At 34.0% G+C, this 21863-nt stretch overlaps 1 protein-coding gene across 1 annotated transcript in view; it reads left to right on the top strand.

The window, feature by feature from the left end:
- The window catches only part of LOC108362228 (GTP-binding protein RAD-like), a 48269-nt gene extending 26993 nt beyond the window's left edge, over nucleotides 1–21276 (top strand). Inside the window, exons 2-6 of the mRNA XM_017615125.1 lie at nucleotides 5861–6145; nucleotides 8968–9056; nucleotides 14158–14338; nucleotides 17309–17442; nucleotides 20553–21276. Coding sequence (XP_017470614.1) covers nucleotides 5861–6145; nucleotides 8968–9056; nucleotides 14158–14338; nucleotides 17309–17442; nucleotides 20553–20702 — 839 coding nt within the window. The 3' untranslated portion in view covers nucleotides 20703–21276. The remainder of the gene's footprint in view (nucleotides 1–5860; nucleotides 6146–8967; nucleotides 9057–14157; nucleotides 14339–17308; nucleotides 17443–20552) is intronic.
- The last annotated feature ends 587 nt before the right edge of the window (nucleotides 21277–21863 follow it).

The raw sequence follows: 21863 nt of genomic DNA, 5'->3' as shown, positions 1-21863 counted from the left end.
CCTCTATGCAGCCAAAATATTGCTGGGCATTAAATGGATTTTAAATCCAATGAGTATACACCAGCTTAGCTCGGCTATAGTCCAATCCCTACATTCACATCGAATTCTAATCTGGCGACCAGCCTTTACTAACGACTCGTTTAACAACTGAGCTGAAGACAGAGCTCAGCTGCTGTTGTCGCAAAGCGTAGAATACAATCTTCCCCAAAAGCTCTGAACATTCTGCCCTTTTTGATACAGACATTCAAGTGTAGTGTCTTCTAGGCTAGAAGATCCACAGTAGTGATGTTGAAAATGACTGAAATTCCTCGTCTACCTCAGTACCCGTCTACGTTATTTAGTGAAGTATTAGAACTAAAACTGGTGCTTTTCTTCAATCAATAAATCAAAACAATTTAAAAATAAGAACCCCCCTAAAGTACAATACCTAGGCTGCACTCAATCATATAAACTGATATTTACCAAAAGATAAATTCATAAACATACACACGTACGAGCAAATATGCATTTATATAAATACATACATACATATGTATGCACTAAATACTACGTACTACATATCTATTTACACGTTTACATCTCGACCTGTCTGTGCCAGAAGGCGATGCTGGCTCTTTGCCATTAGTTAGTCAGTCGGCTGGTATAGCCTACGTTTTGCCAAATATGCATGGAATTATTTGCATTTCACTCAGCATTAATTTACAATAAAAATGCATACTTCATGCATATTGTTTCGTGAGTAAGAAGGATGAGTGAGTGCTCCTCTTTTTTTTGTAAATTTTCATTTTACTAAATATTTTTTATTTTTAGCAAACGAAATAGGCAGGCTGTCTCATGAATATGGTTAATGGATTGAATGTATGTATATTTAAAGCAAAGAGGCATCTTTTTATTCTTAAGACAAAGAGAAATGTAACAGATTTATGTAAACATTTTAATAAGTAGGGATGAAACGATATGAGTGCATACAAGCATACAAGTACATGCTCGATACTTTTCGATACAATAGAATAGCCGATAATTTTGTTATCGATATTGAATCAAGTACTGAGTAGGTATCGAAAAATAAATACTTGTATTTAAATCCGATACTAGGGCAATTTTTCCTCCACTGTTAGTGCGAATATGAAGCGCCTTTTTCTTTATGGCTGCTTAATTGCCAGCAAAAACTACGAGAAGGCGACAAAGTCGATATAGTGCAAAGAATACAAGCTTCAATTGCCTCACCAAAATCTATGTAATGCGACGTATACGCGGTCCCAACTGTTACTAAATGAATATTCAGTACAGGAGTTTCAAAACGATATTAAGCTCACTGAATAACTCTACGCGTTTAACGCCTAAAAATATGTGCCCCATAGCTATAAACAAAATTTATACAAAATTTATGCAAATTTATTTATTTTGTTTATAGTTAAGTGGGGCATATTGTTAGGCTTCGTTTTCTGCTTCAAAAGCCGCAGTTAACTCCTAATTTTTGTACATAATAGTATATTTCCACTGTAAAGACTTCTATTCCTAGATAGTAAAACAAAAGAAGACTTTTTCTCAGAAATATTTTATGAGCAAATTTTTTCTTAAAGGAGATTAACTTTTTGTAATCTTTTCCAATGAATTGCCTGTGTTAAATACCATTCTGCATTAAGCATATAGGCCCATAGTTATAGACAAGTTAGAGGCAGGTTTTAACATTTAAAACTGTATATTAAGATAAACACCCTTTTAACACTGTCATAGGCAACTTAAAAGACCTTTTAACTTTAAAAGGACGTTTTAAATTTAAAATAAGGTTGACAAGATTTTAAAATCTTAAAAGCGCACTCTAGTTTTCCTAATGCTGTTTTGTGTCAATCTAGCAAAAACCAGCCTCTAACATGTCTATAACTCACTAGAACTTAAAGCCTGCTCTAAACTTAAAAGTTAATTTTAACTAGAAGAGGTTTTAACTTTCAACTATAACTACGGGCCATAGTTTTGTAGTTTAGCATTCCCACTTATGATAGAAAAAAAAACAAAATTTAATTTATTTAGTTCATTAAGAATACCTTCATAGCCCAAAGTATCGTTATGAGTAGGTATCGATACTTTAGATGCGCTAATTTTCCGGTTCGATACTTTCTTTCGATATTGCTTCCAAGTAAAAGTATCGTTAACTGCATGGTATCGTTTCATTTCTAGTATTTAATAAGCCAATTAACAGTCAGCGGTGAAACTAAAGAAATTAACGATTTAAAGAGCATTAAATACCGTGCTTCAAAAGCAGCTATAAATAGTTTTGGGATTTCTTTAGAAGCAACCCAGGTACGTATGCATGCACCTTTTTTTCCTTGACTAAAGGTAATGACAACGTTTAGTATTTACTTCTGTAATTTTGCACTTTTGTGTGCGGGTCTTGCAATACAAACTGAGCAAGTAATTACCGCTTTGCTTCACATTTTAATTATTCCTCTTAACATACGTTTTTTCTCATTGACATTGAAAGCATTGGAAAGGTCCTGCAAATAAAGAATTCGGCGAAAATGTGTTTGCCATTCAAAAATATGCACCAAAACAAACAAATAACGCCCACAGGTTCACACAAGTGTACGCCACCACACTCACGCCGACCCAGTGACGACAACAACGAAGACATGAATTGGCTGCATTGTTTTTTTTTTGTCGTAGTAATCACAAGCGGCTTTTAGAAAAATTAAAACCAGCCAATTCAGCGTTTTCATTTTTATGCGGGGTTTTTCGCGGTCTCACCCCCCTTGGCATGTTGACCAAATGACTGATTGCACTCGTGCTAGTGATGTTAAGTGAGAGTTCAAACTGAATTTTTTGATTTCGGTATAGTGTAAAATAATCCCGATACTTTGGGATTTTTTCAGCAAAGAATTCCATGAAACAATTTTGGACCCCTAATATGTATTACATATAAATGGTGTTTCCTGCGTAAATTTTTTGTTAAATTATAAAAATCTAGAATATGGTCCCAACATTGGGGATTACACTGAACATCTGCATGCGACAGATATTGCCAAACAAGTGGTGCAAAGCTTAGTTTTTATAAGTATCGTTTACCTTATTTTTATATTATTTAATTTTTTTTATTTTTATTTAAATTAAATTTTTTTTAAATTTTTTTAAACTAGGCCCGAATAACGGTATCCGTGATCGAATCAAATTCGATGCAGTGATTTGGGCCCTGTTTTTCTTTTGCTATTTTATATTTTTTGATATGTGTATTTTAATTTTATACATTTTCTGAATTGGTTTAAATCAAAACATAAATATTTATTTTTTTTTTTTTTTTTTTTTTTTTTCTTCACTTTTTCTTTTTTATTTATTTTTTTATTTAAATTTGTTTATTTTTGTCATATCTTAACTTTTTATATTTTATTAATTCCAAAATTTCGCAAGACACCGTTTTTACATCGGGATTTTCAACGCTAACACGAACAAATATTAGAGGTTTTTCCTCATATTTCTGTTTACTCAAAAACATATCAGCTCGCGTCCAAACAAAACTGTGCCCGCTATGAGCTTTTGTTGTCAGTATTAGAAAATCGATATCTGAAAACCATGAATTACTTATTTGTGGATAGGCAAGGTCAGTACTTGCATCTTAGTTGGATTTTTGCTAAAATCCTTTGCAGTGAAGGGATTAGTTTTTTTTGCAGAAATAATAAAGAGACGCAATGGATTAATTTAAAGGGGAGGATGAGAGGCTTTATTGGACTCAGCCAGAGGGGTACAGAGCAAATCAAAAATAAGAAGAATATGAGGGCTTTTATACAGTTGGTGGGGTTTAAAGCGTTTGGACATTTTTTTTCTTTCTAAGTAAAGTTGATCATACGCCATGTTGGTTTCTTATTACACCATTGATTTATTATTGACTTCCAACTAAAATTTGATTTGAATAAAGTGCACCAATACAACCAGATTCATTAATATAATTAATTAGTTATATAGCGAAGGATATTAATTCTGGCTATTACTCAAAAAAGATCCCACTGAGGAGATAACGAACAGGTCCTGATAAATAATCAGTGAGAGTTTAGGGATCCTAGCCTTTTTAGTTTGGAAGATAAACTGCTTGGCTTGTTTCCTTCTCCCTTACAAGTAGGTGCTTTGGTTAGCCAACAAAAGAGTTATTGACCCTATAATACTATGGTACTTCTGTGTTTTGCTAGGCGGTTTGCCCTTTCTTAGTCATGATGTCCCCCATGCCTTAGTACTCCGCCGAGTAAATAGTACCGTATTATTGGTTCTTGAGGGCTAAGGCAATCAGCATGTATGGCTTCAGTGCTAGTAAAACGGCCTAACTGTCTGACATAATCGAGATGTATTTAGAAAATGTGCATTTGAAATGTGGCCTTTTCTGCCAAAAATTTCTCTTTGCTCGAATCTTGCTAGCTATCAATTTATATTGATTTTATGAAGTTCGGACCAACCTATGCTAAGCCATATGTTTTTCTAATATATTTTCATTTTCGATACCGAAGTATAAAGTAAAAAATACTTGGTATCAAAAGATACTTTATGGGGTATTTACTTGCAAAATTTCAAACAAGTTTTCAAAACTGAGTACGTTGAGAGTATAAATGTTGCTACAAAAGGGCCAAACTGGAACGAAAGTATTGACAACAACAGGTTTGGAAACGTTTCCGTAAAGAACAAAATGCGAACGAAATTCTCGAAAACGTTGTCAAGGAGGATCAAATAAGAAGAACAAATCGAGAACAAAAGTTTTGAGTACAGGGACGTATGCGTACTGAGATGGAAAATGGTATCAACGAGAACCGCGATCGTTAATTTTAAGCCAGAAGAAATCTGGATCATTTCAACTTCCAGATCGTTTGTCATTAGAATGAACTGTGCATTTAGTTTAGTATTCAAACATTTAAAACTAATGAACGCTATGTGAAAAATTGTTGTTCTCGCTTCCATTATTCGCGAACAGTTCAGAGAAGATTTGTTCCCGTTTCGTTCTCTTTCAGAAAATTCTTCAGACTTTAGTTCCCAAATTGTTCTCCGAGAGAAAGTTCCTTATACATTTTTTCCCCCGTTTTCTTTGCCAAAATGTTCCGGAAACTTTTGTTTGTTTGTTTGTTTTGTTTTGTTTGAAATTTTTTTCTTAGAAATATTCCCGAAAGTATTGTTTTCTTATATAGTTCCCATTGAGAACGTTCTCGGCAGTTTTCTTCTCATTTTGGTTTTGGTTTCTTAGGCACAAAACTACGAGAACGACATTGAGTTTCGATCATAATTTTTGTTCTCGGTCCCTGTTTTTTACTGCAGTAGCGTAATTGGTATATTCGAAATTCAAAAGTACTTCCCTTTATAATACAAAATTTAATTACGTATATGCATGTAGTGAAAATTTTTAGAAAACAATAATTTAAAAATATTTTCTTTGTGTGATTTTCGTTATTAAATTAAGCTTCATGCAACTAAATAAAATGAGGTCTTATTGTTATCAAATCCCAAGAAAGTCTTCAAACAGTCACGCTGCTGTAAAAGTTTTCACAAAATTCTTTACCCACTCCTGGGTATCACTGAATGAGCGCCACAATACCGCCTGAATTCATTTGAATTCACTTCCAATTCAATTTCAACTTTAATTGCTTACAAATTGAAAATATGCTACTGCAAGTTGCTGCTGCACAATAAAGTTTCTAGAAAATCGTTGAAAAAATACTCAGCTTCAGATATTTACGTAGCAGCCGCAAAAATAGCTTTACACTCATAATTCAAATTATCTTTTTGCCTAACACTAATCCTTTTTTTGTCTGCACCTTTCTTCTCTTTTCATGTTATTTCACCGATCACACCATACGCACACACAAACATACACCTGAACGCTTTACGCACACAGGCGTCATCAACCGCGGTGATTCGTTTCGACGTCGTCGCTCGCGTAGCAACAGTTTGGCGCCCATAAGTCCAATCCATCCGCGTTCCGGCGCTGGTGGTGTTGGCATTAGCGGCAGTGTTGGTGGCGGCATTAATGGCGATTATTTGAGTGCACAGGAGGAACCACAACAACAGCAGCCAGTCGAGGTGTTTCGTGTCGATATGCTCGGTGCGCCTGGTGTGGGTAAACAAGCGTTAATACAGCAATTCCGGACGTCCGACTGCATTAATGCGTACGATGGACCAGGTGAGTGGGAGAAAGGAATATGGAAAAAGTGAAGAATAGATAAATAATTTCATAGTAAGAGAAAAAAATAAGAATAAAACATTAAGAAAAAAAATGTTGATTTAGAAGAGAATAAATGTGTTACTTGTTTTGAACCATTTTTGATTTAAAAGACGCATGAGGATTGAAATAAAGAAAAGTTAAGTACAAAAGGGAGATGAATTTAACTTACATAGGGTCCTGGGTCCTCGGTAGATAAAGCCCTCCCCTTCTTCAAAGTTATAACTGTCAACAGTGACGTGTGTCCCAATACGCAAAGACTCTCTGTGTGTTTCCGGGAGGTAGTTTGTATTGCCCTAGATCACAGCCTGACCAACCTGTTTCGCCTCTTTCTAATAAATAATGTTCTATCAGCCCTGGTACTGAGACCAACGGTATCAACATTATCTGCTTACAAAAGCAGCTGTATATGATTACGCTTTCCAACATCAATTTGACGAACTCGCACGAGAGGGATTCGCGTTGTCTAAAAACTCTTTTGGTGTCGAAGGGCGTGGAGGGTAATTTCCAATCCGAATATATCTATTTACTTACGTAGCGGTATATAGTCAACGAAAAAGGTGTGTGCTTTCTGCAATCAATGGTAAATTTTCTAGGCCTAAAGTTACACTGATAAGATCCCATTAGATGTTGGATGAAGAGTTTTATATAGCATCCACGATTGTAGAGCAAAATCTCTCTTTTTGTGGACTAAGCAAAGTGCACTGCGTCTCCAATAATAGGTCATGGATTAGTTAGAAGGAATTCTGCTTAAGAACTGGCACATGCGTTGTCGGCATCTTTGACCTTCTCAGTCACTATACCGTTGGCTCCAGGGGTTATGTTACTTTTAAGCCGCATTATTGCTGTTCTCACTACCTGGTCTTCTACTAAATCTTCTTTCCACGACCTTTACATTAATTTACAAGCCAACTGCAATGCAACAAGATTGAATGCAGCTCAAATGCACCTGTAGAGATCTCAGGTTCGGTCCCCCGATAATTCTGGACACTATTTCAAAAACTATACGCGGTCTGGATTACGCCAGTCTCTTGTTTTGCTTTGAAAACGGGGTTTCTGTTCGAAATCTATTGAGAGAAACGAATATTAAGACCCCAAAGACCTGGGTCCACCAAGCTCTACCACCACTTTTAAAATTGGCTTAAAACTGAACATTAAGGTTGGGAAGCATTCGAAAGTGCTCTCCCTAAACACCAAACTACGGCTTTTCGACGATTACAGCATCTTTGAGGCCGAATCAACAGCTCTAAAGGAAGCCGCCATCTGGCTCAGTTGTACCGCAACCAGTCAGACAGTCTACCACCAACTACTCTGACAGTCAATCTGCGATTAGATATCTACAAGCAACAGTAACTCTTCGAAGGCAGCAATCGAATTTGTGAAGATTTTCAATAAGTTGGTTGTGAAAATGGCAATGGCTGTTCTTGACTCTGTGGATATCCGCAGTCTTCAACGCTTCGTAAAGAAAACAAAGTGGTTCCACCACCTGAGAAGTGAGTGAACAGAATATGAGCTCGATCAAAAGGCATCAAAATGAGCCATATCGACCTAAGTGTGGGTCCCTGTCGGTAGTACAGGCTTCAGCCACCGTAACCTCACCTTGCGAAGGCTTGCTTATAGACAAAATTTAATCCCATATTTGATTACTTGCGTATTTATTTAGATTTCTAATTTTGCAAAGAGCCCGAATATACGTAACTAGAATGTAAAAAAGCATCCATCCTATCAAATCTACTTCTAGCCGCAATTAAAATTGCATTCAATTTAAATTTTATTAAAACGAAACGAAAACTTTATTACCTAAGGAATCTAATGCCATACACTGCGTTCACTTTGTGGCGGCAAATTTTCACACCAATAAAAATTAAAAATAATTTCACTGAACACCTGTTGCAATCGCAAATGCACAACGATATGTTGTCCAGTTGCGTCACAACACCGCACGCTGCAATGCCTTGGCTACGAGCATCAAATGCCACTCGCGCAAACGATTTGTCCACTTCAACTCGAAATTAAATCAAATATGTTTGCATATTTTAAAATTATGTGTGCAACATATGTACGCGCGTACATTGCATTCGCACGCAAAAATAATTTGATTAAATTGTCACTCATACGCCGTGGTGTGTGATTGGCCGTTGCGGTTGTCGCTGCTGGGCGAGGCGTTATTTGCAATGAGTGTTGTGCGGTTGAGCTTATTTAATTTTTAATAAATACATGTGTGTGTGTGTGTGTGTGTGTGTGTTCAGTGGCCAAACGCAGTCCACTTATTTGTGTCAGTGGTGTATCCTCAAATGCCGCTGATTCAGCTGCAGTTGGTGATAGCGCGTGGGCGTACGCCGCAAACATCCTTGAAAAATACATACATACATACATACAAATGTGCATATTTTCCTATAAATTACCAACTGCAACAATCAGTTTTTCAATTCAAAATTACAACCGCAAGATTTATATACACAATTTGTCGCGTTGCGGCAGTGATCAGCCACGGCGATGGGGACTGCCCGAACAGTTAATTTTCTCGTCTCTTTTAATGTCTGCCAGCTCATTGTCAATGCAATAAGGATGTTTTTTTTTTGCTATTAATGCTTTTTTGCACTAAACAAACCCATTAAATTTCGTTGTACAATCTTGAAATGTCACACACAGTCTGCGAGGACAAGTGACTTTTTCACACCTTTTGCTTTGTACACTTTTTTTCCATCATTTCTAAAAATAAATTCACCAACTTTTTCACCATTCGCCTTTTCCTTCTTCTTACATTTTTCCTTCTTTTCCAGAATGTGACGTGGCGGAGCAGAATATTTCAATAATTCTAAATGGCATCGAATCGGAATTGAAATTCTCGACGGGCCAGCAGGATAACAAGGTAAGTGTAATGGCGCAGCAGCAATAAGCTAATTGAGTGGAATGTTGAAAATAAAGGATTGAGAGCAAAAAAAAATGCAGTATGTATGTAGTTGTGTGCAGCTTCTTGATTGTTTTCCATTAAATTGTTTGTGGCATGAATTGAATGTGGCGTCAATTAATTATGGTTTGTCGAATTTGACATTAATCGAGACGCAATTGATTGACTTAACTGCTGGGCCATTCAAGTGGATAAATAATTGAATGGAAATAAAATAATCACCTACAAAAATAAGTACTAATGTACGAAAAAAGGATTGACGCAATTCATATCGTGTCTCATGCAAAAAAAAAAAATACTTAATCGCACACTTCTTATATTGTAGAAGTGTGCTTAAGCCGAATAGTTTACTCTGAAAACTTTTTAGGAGCTTAAGCTTATTATAAATACATACATTGTAAAAGTCCAAAACACTAAGGATTTATTTAAGCCATAAAAAAAATAAAATATATATTCATTTTATATTCAACACCTTGCGACAAAATCAAAAAAAGTTACAAAACACATGAAAAAACGAAACTAGGGGCCAAATGTGGTAAAACGGCTTTTTTCTCTTTGGTGTCAGAATTTTGTAAAGGAAATTTTATTGTTATTTTAAAATTTAGTGCAATATAAAATAACAGTATTGGTACCAAATTAATGAGAAAATTCTGTAGAATGTAAAAATTAAATTAAATTTGTTGGGTCACGAGGACGTGAATAGTCTTTAACATGCAATTAAAAAAAAAAAACACTGCTGTTTTTCAAGGATGTTCAAGGATAAAATTTTAAAAATATATTTTCAATGTTTATTCGTTGTTGGTGCTACAGCATACAAATTCCTCAAAGGGTTTTTTGCGAATGAAGCTGGAGGAACTGTCCTTGGTCAGATATACATAAACCTGCGTCGTTTCGGTTACGTAAATCCGACTGTCGTGGGAACTTATTCATCCTTGTACATACTCTCATATGTCAATAGCTCTTTTATCATCTACTGAGATGGGAGAGGCTTGGATCTAGTCCTCAATCAAATAAATATATTGATGAATTTTATGAAGATTCTATCGACGTATAAATAAACAATGTTATATATTAGGCCGGAGTAATTTGTTTGGAGAAAATTTTCGAAGAAAATTTATAGCAAATTCAAATTCTGCGATTAATTCTAAGAAAAAATGGCGACCAAACTATATACCAAAAATGACGTTTGACCCTCCCAACTTTCAAAAGAAAAAGCAGTATATTGTATGAAGGAAACATAAAATTTCCTAAATGAAAAATTGACTTCGTTTATTGCCTTTTTTCTGCTAAAGAGATAGAGTATATTCGATGAAGAATGTCAAAGATTTAGCTTTCCCTGATTCCATATATACACATTTGTTGTTGCCTTTTTTTGCTTTTTCTACCTTGAAAAAGTGATTATAGCGAGGAAAAAGTCATATTTAAATTGGGCGCCACTGTATCAACTCACGTCGAGCGCACGTTTAGTACATTCAAGGATTTTCTTCGTGAAAATGGAAGAAAAATGCAGCCAAAAAACTTCAAAATGCATCTTGTCGTTCAATTTTACTACAACTACAGAGATACAATTTTTGTGAGTTAAGAACTCTAAAGAAGAAAATGGTCAAAAATTTAGAGTAAAAATTTTTTTATACATATAATGAAACTACATCATAGTTTTTCTTTTTTTACTTGTAATATAAACATTTCTAAAATAAATGTATTTTCTGATTACTTTTCGGTTTTTGTCTTTTTTTAAAGCCTTTTTTGTGATTTCTAGTGCCTTTTCCAGCCTATTTCGTCGTTTCGTTTAATTTTGCCTTTTTTGTAGGTTTTTAGGTCCTAAAAATCCGTTCCCTGCGAATAACACTTTCCTGATATACCTCTGTATACAACATACCTCTATATGTACATAATGCCAATATTTACATATGTGTGTATGTATGTATTTCAACAGCAAACACCTATTCAAATTAAACCACTCAAACCAAATTTGAGTTTATCGCCGCATGTACGCAATTTCCGATCAAAAGCATACCAAAGCACAAAAGCTAAAACAAGCATTGTCAGTAGAAACAACAACATCAACTGCCAAATCATCAACGCCGCCAGTCAAAGACCCTAATCTTTGCATTTAAGCACAAACGTGCAGGCATACGTGAATGCTTCCAAATCCTATGCGGCGATGCCAGAAGCATTTTCCGTATTGCAAATATTTGATAGAATGCGTTTGAAATTTCATGGTGCATGGTCATGTCATGTATGCATGTATGTATGTATGTATTCTGGAGCTCTGTAATGCAAACAATCGCAGTTGATTATGCATGCATATTTATGTATGTACGTCCAAAGTGGATATTGATGAGTTGAGTTTATGTAAAATCCTTCTCGGAGGGAGTGACAAGATGATTTTAGTGCTCGTTGTTGTGCAGTAGTACTTATGGATCTATGCTATGCATGCGCCCGTATAAATATACCTATGGATGTACATATATAGAAGGTTGTAAGCTCGGAAAATATTTTGGAGTGCTTATTCAAAAGTGAGCACTTTTTAATGTCAGAGAAGATTTAGTTCACGTGACATGGAAGGTGGCTACAGTACCGAGTCATGCGTGTAACACAAAAATTGACCGCCCCAAGGGACTATCAATTAATCCTGTTAAAGCTATTAGGTACCCGGCACAAAAAGTTACCTATGTCTACTTTCGGCGGTAAAAAATACGAAGTTATGCAAAATTCCTAGGAGTAATTTTTGTTGAGAATACACATCTTAATAATGCTGCCAAGAAGGTGATATGTATAAGCTTTATTTGCTTGTGGTAGATCATTTTGGCGGTAATCTTTTGATTTTGAAGCCAAGAGCATAGGGGATTAAGGTTGATCAAAAGGGATCCAGCAAAAAGCTTGCAAAGCAGTTGAACAGAATGGGTATGTATCGGTATGCTGCTGATACTCTGGGTGTTAATTACCTTTTATGTTAGAGAAGGAGGTCGCCCGATATTAACTGTGAATGTGTTGCCGCCGCTAACTTAAAATAAAGAGGGTGGGTGGCTTACTACCAAAAGTGAAGAATGTATGCAATAGTTTTAATAATTTTGAGCAGTGACGAACCATGTAGAAACGAAGAAATTTTGGATAGAAAACTAATAAATGTGTAGAAAATCCTTAGAAAAGCTTATAATGGTGATTGGACAAATATTTCTAGGCGATCCATATGACCCAGAACTAAAGAAAATTTTACATCCACAAAAAAACTTTGAAATATTTGAAATAAATTTAATATTTCACAGTAAGAAGTAAGGCTAATGAGAAAAACTCTATTAAGAAAGGTATTAAGTACATATATGAGAAAACTGCTTGAAATGTTGCGTGCGCTAAAAAAAAAATATGTCGTGTTTTATAAATTAATAAAAACGGTTACCAAATTATACATAATAAAAGTTCATATGTTATTTAATATAAATTTTTTATTAGCAAATGTCATAAATTTTTCAAAGAATTACAACCAGAGGAAGCCAATCAATTTTAAGTGCAATGAAAAACCCAACGTATACTTATAAAATTATACCAAATACTTAAACATACCCGTACCACGAGACACTGCAAATAGCTTAGGCAATTTAGTAAATGGTAAAATTTACAGCAACGAAAAATCAATTGCAAATAACCGCAGCAGCCGGCCAATATGTTTTCAGGCGTCTTTATATAAGTACATACATACATACATATGTCTATGTACTTGTACATTATTTGGCTCTGGCGGAGAACAGCAACTTGGCTGCTATAGAGTCAAAAAAAAAAACAGTACCCAGCAATGATCGCCCAATATGCGCATTAATTCAGCAGACGCGGCGACGAGTGCTTGCCTGCCTTGGCTGAAAGCCAAATGCGAAAAATGTAACGTAATTGAAGAAGTTAAATAGATCAGACGACAGGGTGGTGAAAACATATTGCTCGGCGGCTTTTTAGTGACGTGATGGTACATATGTATATACATTTTATTTTGAGGAAAAAACAAATGACGTCGCTCGAAATGTACTCGTAGCAATTCGCTATGCAGCACCTATTCCTTAGCTGCCTCAAAATTGCATGTAAAGATCAGAAGGAGTGAGAGAGATGGAAATGGAAATTGAAAGCATTTAAACTAACGAAATAGTTTGCATGTACATTGTTGGCAAAAATGTTCCAGACATTTAGCAATTGGTGGCAATGACATAAAAATGCGCTATATTTTACTTTTCACAAATGTGAACGTGAGGCGAAACATTTTGTAGTAAGTAATGTATTTACATTCCACAATTTCCGGAAAAGTGCGATTGAGCGATAAAATGGCATTAGGGCGCAGATGTCGCTGACGAAAGAGTGCTGCTCGAAGCATTCGTAGTCATAAATTAAAAAAGCCAAGCAATATTTTACTATTGCCAACGTCCACAAGGGAGCAATATTTTTGTGCTTCTTTTTAGATATCTTGGTGCCCATTTTCAACTGTCATTTCGGCAAGCATTGATGGTGGGAATTGCTATTGCTGCCTTTTTTTAATAATATTGTACAGCACCTACATATATATATATACATATGTACATATGTATGTTAGGGTGTATACAAAAAAAACGGTATTTATAGACTTTTGCCGTAATATTTTGGAAAAATATTAAGATTTATTCGAGCTAGACCGATTTGAAAATACCTCAAAAATTTACATTATTTTTATTCCGTTGATAAAATTCTCAAACATTTTTATGCAGAGCTTTTAAGCTTTAACTCTTCTGTCATCTGATGTGATTGTTTTGGGAAAAATATTTTTGAAAACTAATTTTATTTATAAAGAAAAACTAAATTTGTGGAGGTATTTTCAAAACGACCCAGCTCATGTAAAACTTAATATTTTTTCCGGGATATTTGCGGAAGTCTTAAACTATAATAAATTTTATAATTCCGGATGTATAGTTTCCATGAAGCATTATTCTTCTTGAATTTTTTCATCTTTTTATTTTTTTTAAGGTAAATTTTCTATAATATTTAGACATTTAACGACACTATCATAAAAACTTTTCTAATATTTTTGAAATATAATTCTTTGCAGGAGGAACTGGAAAAGGCTGATGCTTTTCTTGTGATCTACTCTTGCATTGACAAGGAGTCATTCACACGCGCCAAACATATTCTCTCACGACTGCAGGACATGGATTTGACACGTACTCGTCCGATTATTTTGGTGGCGAATAAAATTGATTTAGCACGCTCGCGTGCGGTCTCCTCGCAAGGTAAGTGGCGTATTAAAATGCTACGATTTGTATGACAGTTTTTAAATATTTTACATATTATTTAGTAAAATATTTTTTTTTTGGTATTAAAGAGATCCCAATACTGCCGAAAAAGCTTAAGGAAAAGTTGTTCTCTATGACAAGTGTATTTATATTTAAGCCTGACTTTTATTTTACATCGCTTTCAAAACGTAAATATTTTATAAGGGCTGTTTCACACTACACCCTTTCCAACAGTATTTCAGAAAAGGGCAAATGTACTTCAGAAAAGCTCAAATTTATTTCAGAAGAGGCCAAATGTGTTCCAGAAAAAGCCAAATGAAATTCACATAAACACAATTGTATTTCAAAAAAGTGCAAATTATTTTCAGAATGGGAAAAATGTGTTTTTGTTATTTTCTTCGGTTTGTTTTCAAAGCTGGTTCAACTTAAAAAAAAGTCTTACCCATTCTGGAAGATTCTGTGATAGATTCTACACAAATTTTTATAATACTTAAGGTACTGCGCCAGATTTTTTTTTTTTAAATGCGATCAGAAAATGAATTATTTATTATTTTTTCAAAATTACACTAAAATGACACAAAAAATGCCGAGACATGTAAACTTAATATTTGGTTGTAGATCTTTATACCGGTTTTCTAACTTAGATAATTTTCCGAAGATGTTTTCAATTTATGTTTGCATTGCGAATGAAAAAATTCTCACTTTTTTCTAGACTTCAGCAGGGATCGAACCTACGAATTCGATGTTCAAAGTCAGAAGCGCTGAGCGCTGAAGTCAGCGTTTCTGACTTTGAACAGCGAATTCGCAGGTTCAATCCCTGCTGAAGTCTAGAAAAAAGAAGTCTGATGAAGAGATGTGGTGATCTCCGAAATAGCTGCTATAACTTCTACCGCTTAGACTTTGTTGCTTTTTCAATTTTTCCTAATAAACAATCGTGGTACAAAGCTCAATAAAAATATTAAAAATAAAAAATTCTCACTTTAGCATGGCAAATGTTACCCACACGCCATGTAGGAATATGCACAAGTACGGCCATATACGATATGGCGTATGAGTATTATTTCCTGATCCCTTTTCATAAAAAAAAAACAACAAAAAAAAATTATAGCACATTTTCGCCTAACCATTCAAAAGTTTGGATACATAACATAGGTTTTCATCGTTACTAGCTTAATTTCTTGGCAAAAGAATAGGCTTTAACACAAATGAAAAAAATTACAAAAGACTTGTTATTTTTTTATTTTTTATTTTTTGTTGTTAAAATTTTGTTTTTTTTTTTGTATAAAATATTAAAATATCTTGCGAGTTTCGGCGTTTTTTTGTGTAATTTCAAACTTAATATTTTCCCTACAGTGTATTTCGTATGACTTTAGAGTTGATGATTTATTCATACAAAAAATGAAGGCGCTTAGTATAAAAAAATGTGCCGTTGTGTAGCTTTCATACCGTCCTTTGGTTTACAAAAAAAATCTGGAGCGCTTGGTGGTGTCGGGAAAATTGATGAAAATGAGGTCATAACGGAGTGATAAAAACATAAGTGGTTTCATAGTACATTTAAAAATAAGCAAAGCTGTGAGGTTTTCCTTTCTTAAACATTCCTTAAATAAATTCAAATTACGGTTTTGGTTTTATTTTGAATTAAATTGTTATAACGGACGTGACACATCGGACACGTAAAGTATTTTTCTGCCCCACAATTTTGTTACTAATAATATATATGTATTTATGTATATAATTAAATTTTTCATATAATTTTTTCAGTTCTTCTCCACTGTTTCGCGTTTTCATAACCTCTTTTCGCCAGCTTAATACGAGATTTACAGTTATAAAGTCGTTTGAACCCATTTACTTGCATTTTTAGTTTATATTTTCATGAAAACACCCATATTTGCCTCTCACCTGTGAGACACTTTTTGTGCGGAATTAAAAAAAAATATTAAGGTTCTTCTTCTTATTTGGCGCTGTAGGCGCCTCCGCAAAGCACGCCCTGTCGTGTCTTTTCTGTGCCAACTGATACCAATTGGAAACGCCAAGTGAAGCCAAGTCCTTCTCTACATTTACTCAAAACAAAAAATTGTTTTTCAAGCGTAAGCTTTAACAGCCCACCCCATTAATTATGTACATATTACACACTTCAATAACTCTTCAATAGTAATAAATTACGCAACTACTGGAGCCTACTTTAAGGCACCGCAAAAGCTTAGCTAATTGGCTGACTTCACGCACACTTAAACACGCACACTTGAAAGTAAGTTAATTAGTGGACTTGTGGGACACCCGTTGTGGGTGTTTGTAGGTACATACATAATTAAAAATAACGCACCGAGACTTTCGAAATCAATTCAGTCGCTGATTGGCATGTTGAAATGCCCCGGAGTAATTACATTTGTATGTATGCCTTTCCTATAATTTCTACCTTACATTAAGCATTAAAGATTTCCGGCGCAATTATGATTCGCAGTATTGTTCAGCCGTTCACCTGAACCACTTTGGTTGAATTTTCTTAGGTGTGCTAATGAAACAAAATCTGTGCAGTCAAATGTGCTTTCATTCACTAACTTCTAACACCAGTTGCACGAAAACTACCACAAATATGTGATTAACATGACAAACTTTTTGCAAACTTGTGAAAGTTTGTGAAGAACAGCAAGAAAAGTAGAAAATGAATGCACAAATACCTAGCACAATGAACAAAAAAAAAAACAAGCCTGAGCATGCACTGAAATCAATGCCGCACGAAAAGTTTGCTGAAATAGCAAAAGAAGTGAAAGTTTGTGCAAATGCGTGCATGTAAAGCAGACTTTTTACCACGAATTTAACGAGCGAATTTTTCGAAATCAGCTCATTTCGTGGAATTTCTTAATGCAAGTTCATACGTATGTTATCCTTGAATTCCTCTGCTTTATTCATTATAATTGGTTTTTTCTTCTTCTTCTTCTCCTTTTCTTAATTTCTCTTTTCTAACAGATGGCAAATGTGTCGCTTGCACTTTTGGCGCGAAATTCATTGAAGTCTCGGCTGGCATCAATCACAATTGCGACGACTTACTGGCTGGCACTTTGACACAAATTCGTCTCAAAAAGGATCAAAATTTACTGCAAGTAAGTGGAGCTTATAGAATTTCGTAAATGCGTCAATGAGTTTGTATGTAGGTACATGTCAGACATTGGATGTGTGCCTGTTTGGGCAGAGAATGATACCGAAAAAATTAGTAGCGGCTGTTAAAATGAATCATTAGATATTATGCTATTGAAAATTAATATTACAAAATTGGCAAATAATGCATAGATAAAATGTTCCTCTAAAATATTGAAACTGTGCCATATTTACATTCATACATGCGTAACTACTACAACTTTCACAATATCATACTATTGTATTTACTTCATTTTCGAGATAATTAATGCTTCTAACTTTTCTTATTCTTCTACTTTTTCATGCTATCGACAACTAAATCGCCATACACATTATTTTTTGACAATTCACATATTGTTATGCAATGATCATCTTTTCCTTTCCGTATAACATTGCTCCTCTCACTCCACCATTGACCATTACGATTACCATTACCATTACGATTGCCGTTACTATTATTATTACCATTACCATTCCATTATTTCTACCATGATCATTATCATTACCATTGTCATTACCATTACCATCACAATTACCATTACCATTACGATTGCCGTTACTATTATCATTACCATTACCATTCCATTATTTTTACCATTATCGTTATCATTACCAATACCTTTATCATTACTTTTACCACTACTATTGTGATAACCATTACCATTCTCATTATCCATGACATTGTCATAATCATAACCGCTACTATTACCACTACCGACCCATTACCATTACGATCACCATTACGATTACTTTTACCCGTACTACTATCATTAAATTATCATTATGAATGCCATTACCAATTTCATTACCACTACTATTTCCATTATTTTTCTATTACCACTACTATGCCGCTGCCATTACTATCACCACTACGATCACCATTACCATTCCGATTACCATAACCATTGCTTTTGTGGTCACCATAACGACTAACATTACCATTACAACGCCATTACGAATACAATTATCGTTACCATTACTATTAATTATATCGTTATCACTACAATTACTATTATTTCTACCATAACCATTACCATTACCGCTCCCATTACCATTTCTAATTGCCTTAACTATTCCAATTACGATTACTATTACCACTACCATCACCATTACTTTCACCATCACTGCAATTACCTTTGCGATTACCTTTATCATTTCCCTTATGATTGCAACAAATATTACTTTTCTGGATAAATTTAAAATCTCCTTTCTTCAACACTTTCAAAATTTGTATTCTCCCTAAAACTGTTGTGACAACTATCGATTACGTTTACCCTTATCAACTTGATCGGCTTAACTTTTATTCCCACCTCTTTGAAAACCTGGCTCCCACTAACTACCCCGTTCCGTTGTTATTTCTCTAACAATAACTCAAATAATTTTCGTAAAAGAATCCAGATGGTACTTTACGTACAACCAATAAAAAATCCAAAGAAAAGCACAAAGATAAAGATAATAAATATAAAGAAAGAGAAAAAGTTATTGACAATGCTTTAGAGCATAATGGCGCTGATTGTGTAAATGAGAAAAATTCTGAAAATTTGGTGAGTAAATATGAACCGAATAATCGCACTACAAATCTTTGGATCCCTTCTATAAATACTTGTTTCCCTGCTATAGTTAAGCAAATTGTACATTTTTTTTAAACTATATACGTATTTTGCAACGGCATATACATTTTTTTAAGTACTTACGTTGGGACTTTAGAATTATTTATACTTATCTGCGTACAAAATAAAGACATGCACGAGAATTGCAATTTAAAAAACAAAAAAGGAAGAATGTGTGTCGCTGCCAGGGTTAAAAAATAATAATAATTTTATTTTTAAATCACAAAAATTTTGCAAAATTTAGACTTCGGCTGGCTTTAACCCAGCTAGTTTATGAACCTATATGAATAAGTTTCAACACGCTGAGTTATAGCTGGTCAAAGTCAAATTTTTTGTCAAATTCTGTGTTATAAAAAAATTTCAAATCCTAAAAATTTTTTTAAAATTTTGCAAATATCGTGGATGCCTCTATTTTGAACGTAGAACAGCATAAAGATGTGCCCCATACAAAATTCATAAGTTGTTTTTTTAAACACCACCATAATGTATACATATAAGTAACGTTTTAATTATACAAGCCCTGTTTGTAAAAAAACTCATATAAAAGTTATTTGCATGATTTTTAAATTAAATACTCGTAGCACTTAGTACAAAAGAAGGAGTTTTCATTCGTTTTGTAAATGTTTGCGCACATATAAGTAAAAATACCTATATTTACATATTTTACTAAGTGTTTGCCTTAGTTTCTCTTCCAATTTGTATAGAACCTATTAATGTTGTCAACTATAGGCTGCTTATAAGAGGTTTTTAATGACAGAAATATAATTAAGCATTATCCATTACCGCTATTAGATAAAAATTTTAGTGTTGCTCATACCGATTGCTTGCTGTTGTTGCAGCGGCTACTTAGCCCTTTCAAGGTTAATGGGCCTCTGCACACTAGATTGCTCAGTCCGCCTAAAACCGGTTTTGGTGGATAAGAGGGGGCAGAGAGCTCGAGTTTACCTCGTTCATTTCAGTCTGCGCGAAAATAAGGAAGAGTTTCGAACATGAAAATTGTCGGGCTTTTTGACTCCAATCAAAATTAATCTACTTTAAGGAAGTCTGTGCCAATGGGCTTGCAAGTCAAAAAAAAGACCAATATGTGCGGGTATTTACGGACCCGGCACTAAGATCTGTATTGCATGCTCATAGGGCCGATACCCTAGCGAAAGTGCATTTATAGTACATAGTACTGTTCAAACTTTTGAAATTTAATACATTTTATTAAACACTAACTTCCATGCAAACATGTATAGAAATATTGTGTAAAATATATGTACGTACTTTACCCCTTCAAATATCCTGACGCTCAGATAATTTTTTTTTTTTTTTTTTAATTTGAAGTATAGTTCATTAAAATATATCCATGTATGTAAAAGTAAATTCATACAAATGTAAATACATATATGCATACCCCCTCAAACTACATTTAATTACAACTTAATCGCAATTTAATCTTTTACTCAAATCCTTAACAATTTCAGGGCAATCGAGATGGCGCCTCCTCGCCAGCGCATTGGTATAAGAGTCGTAGCGTTGTGTTGGCCAGCATGAAAGCACGCCAAATGCTCACCTGGATACTGGGTAAAGAGGATTCGAAATTTAAACATTGCGAGAATTTGCAAGTACTCTAAAGAGTAGCAGCACGAATGGTATGCGGAGAAATAAATATTATCGGATTGGCAGAGAAATGTAATTAAGCCGTATGTATTTACTTAGCTATGCATCTACATGTGTATAATGAAAATAAGCGAAACGAAGTAGTATGTGGGTGTAGATAAAAGATTTCGTAATAATATAGGTATCTAACGTATATGTAATATACCATTTAACTACTTTAATTATATACATATGTACATATGTGTGTATGTATGTGTATTTCTATATTGGGTTAAGTGTATTAAGTACTAAAACTTACTTGAAAGTCTCTAGGTTAGGTGTGACATGAATCAATATTCTTATACCGATTGTAGGTAGATTACCCTTAGATATAGTTATGTAGATATGTTGTATATAATTGTAAAAAAAAAAATCTATCTGAAAATGTCATAGTTTAACAGCAATGTAATAATAGCACTGTATATTATGTATACTTTAGCGGCTGCTTAAGTGCTGTTAAGCTATTGTATCTACATACCTATGTATATCCGTGGTGATACATTTTTTTTAATAAAATCAAAACCTTAAGAATAAAACCAAATGCCCTTTGAAAACAGCAGGTTTCGTTTAAATTTAATTACATGAAAATAGAAATTGCCACTAATTTACATACATATGAATATACATACATGCCAATATAACCAATAGATATATGTATGAAAAAAATATACATACTATGTGCTATATGAAGTAATATAACAGTAAGCATATATCAATAGAAATGCATTATAACTATTTTTTTTTTCAATTAAAAATATTTTTTAATTTTAAATATTTTTATTCTCTTTTAAATGTTCTTGTTTTTGCTAGCTCATTCTTTGTGGAAAGTATAATTGTATATGACCTTTTTTTTCTTCTTATAAAATAAAAAACATTAGCATAATTAAAGATAAAAAAAATCTAAAATGGCCAATTTAACATATTAAGTATGTAAATATGTATAGAAAAACTTTGCAAAAGTGAATTGGAAATGAATCAAGAAAACAAGCTAAAAATAAGGTGTGTAAATATGTACTAAATTGTGGTTTCACGAACTCCAGACGACTCTCAATTTGGGCGATAAAACCTTTTCTCAATTTCATGTACTCGACTTTAAGGCCGTTTTCTCAAGTATATTTTAAAATTTATTTGTCACT

The sequence above is a fragment of the Rhagoletis zephyria genome, unplaced genomic scaffold (assembly GCF_001687245.7).
Source record: "Rhagoletis zephyria isolate East Lansing unplaced genomic scaffold, Rhagoletis_zephyria_1.1 Rzeph_scaffold_00963, whole genome shotgun sequence".
NCBI classification, from domain to species: domain Eukaryota; kingdom Metazoa; phylum Arthropoda; class Insecta; order Diptera; family Tephritidae; genus Rhagoletis; species Rhagoletis zephyria.
This window is presented reverse-complemented; position numbering and strand designations above follow the sequence as displayed.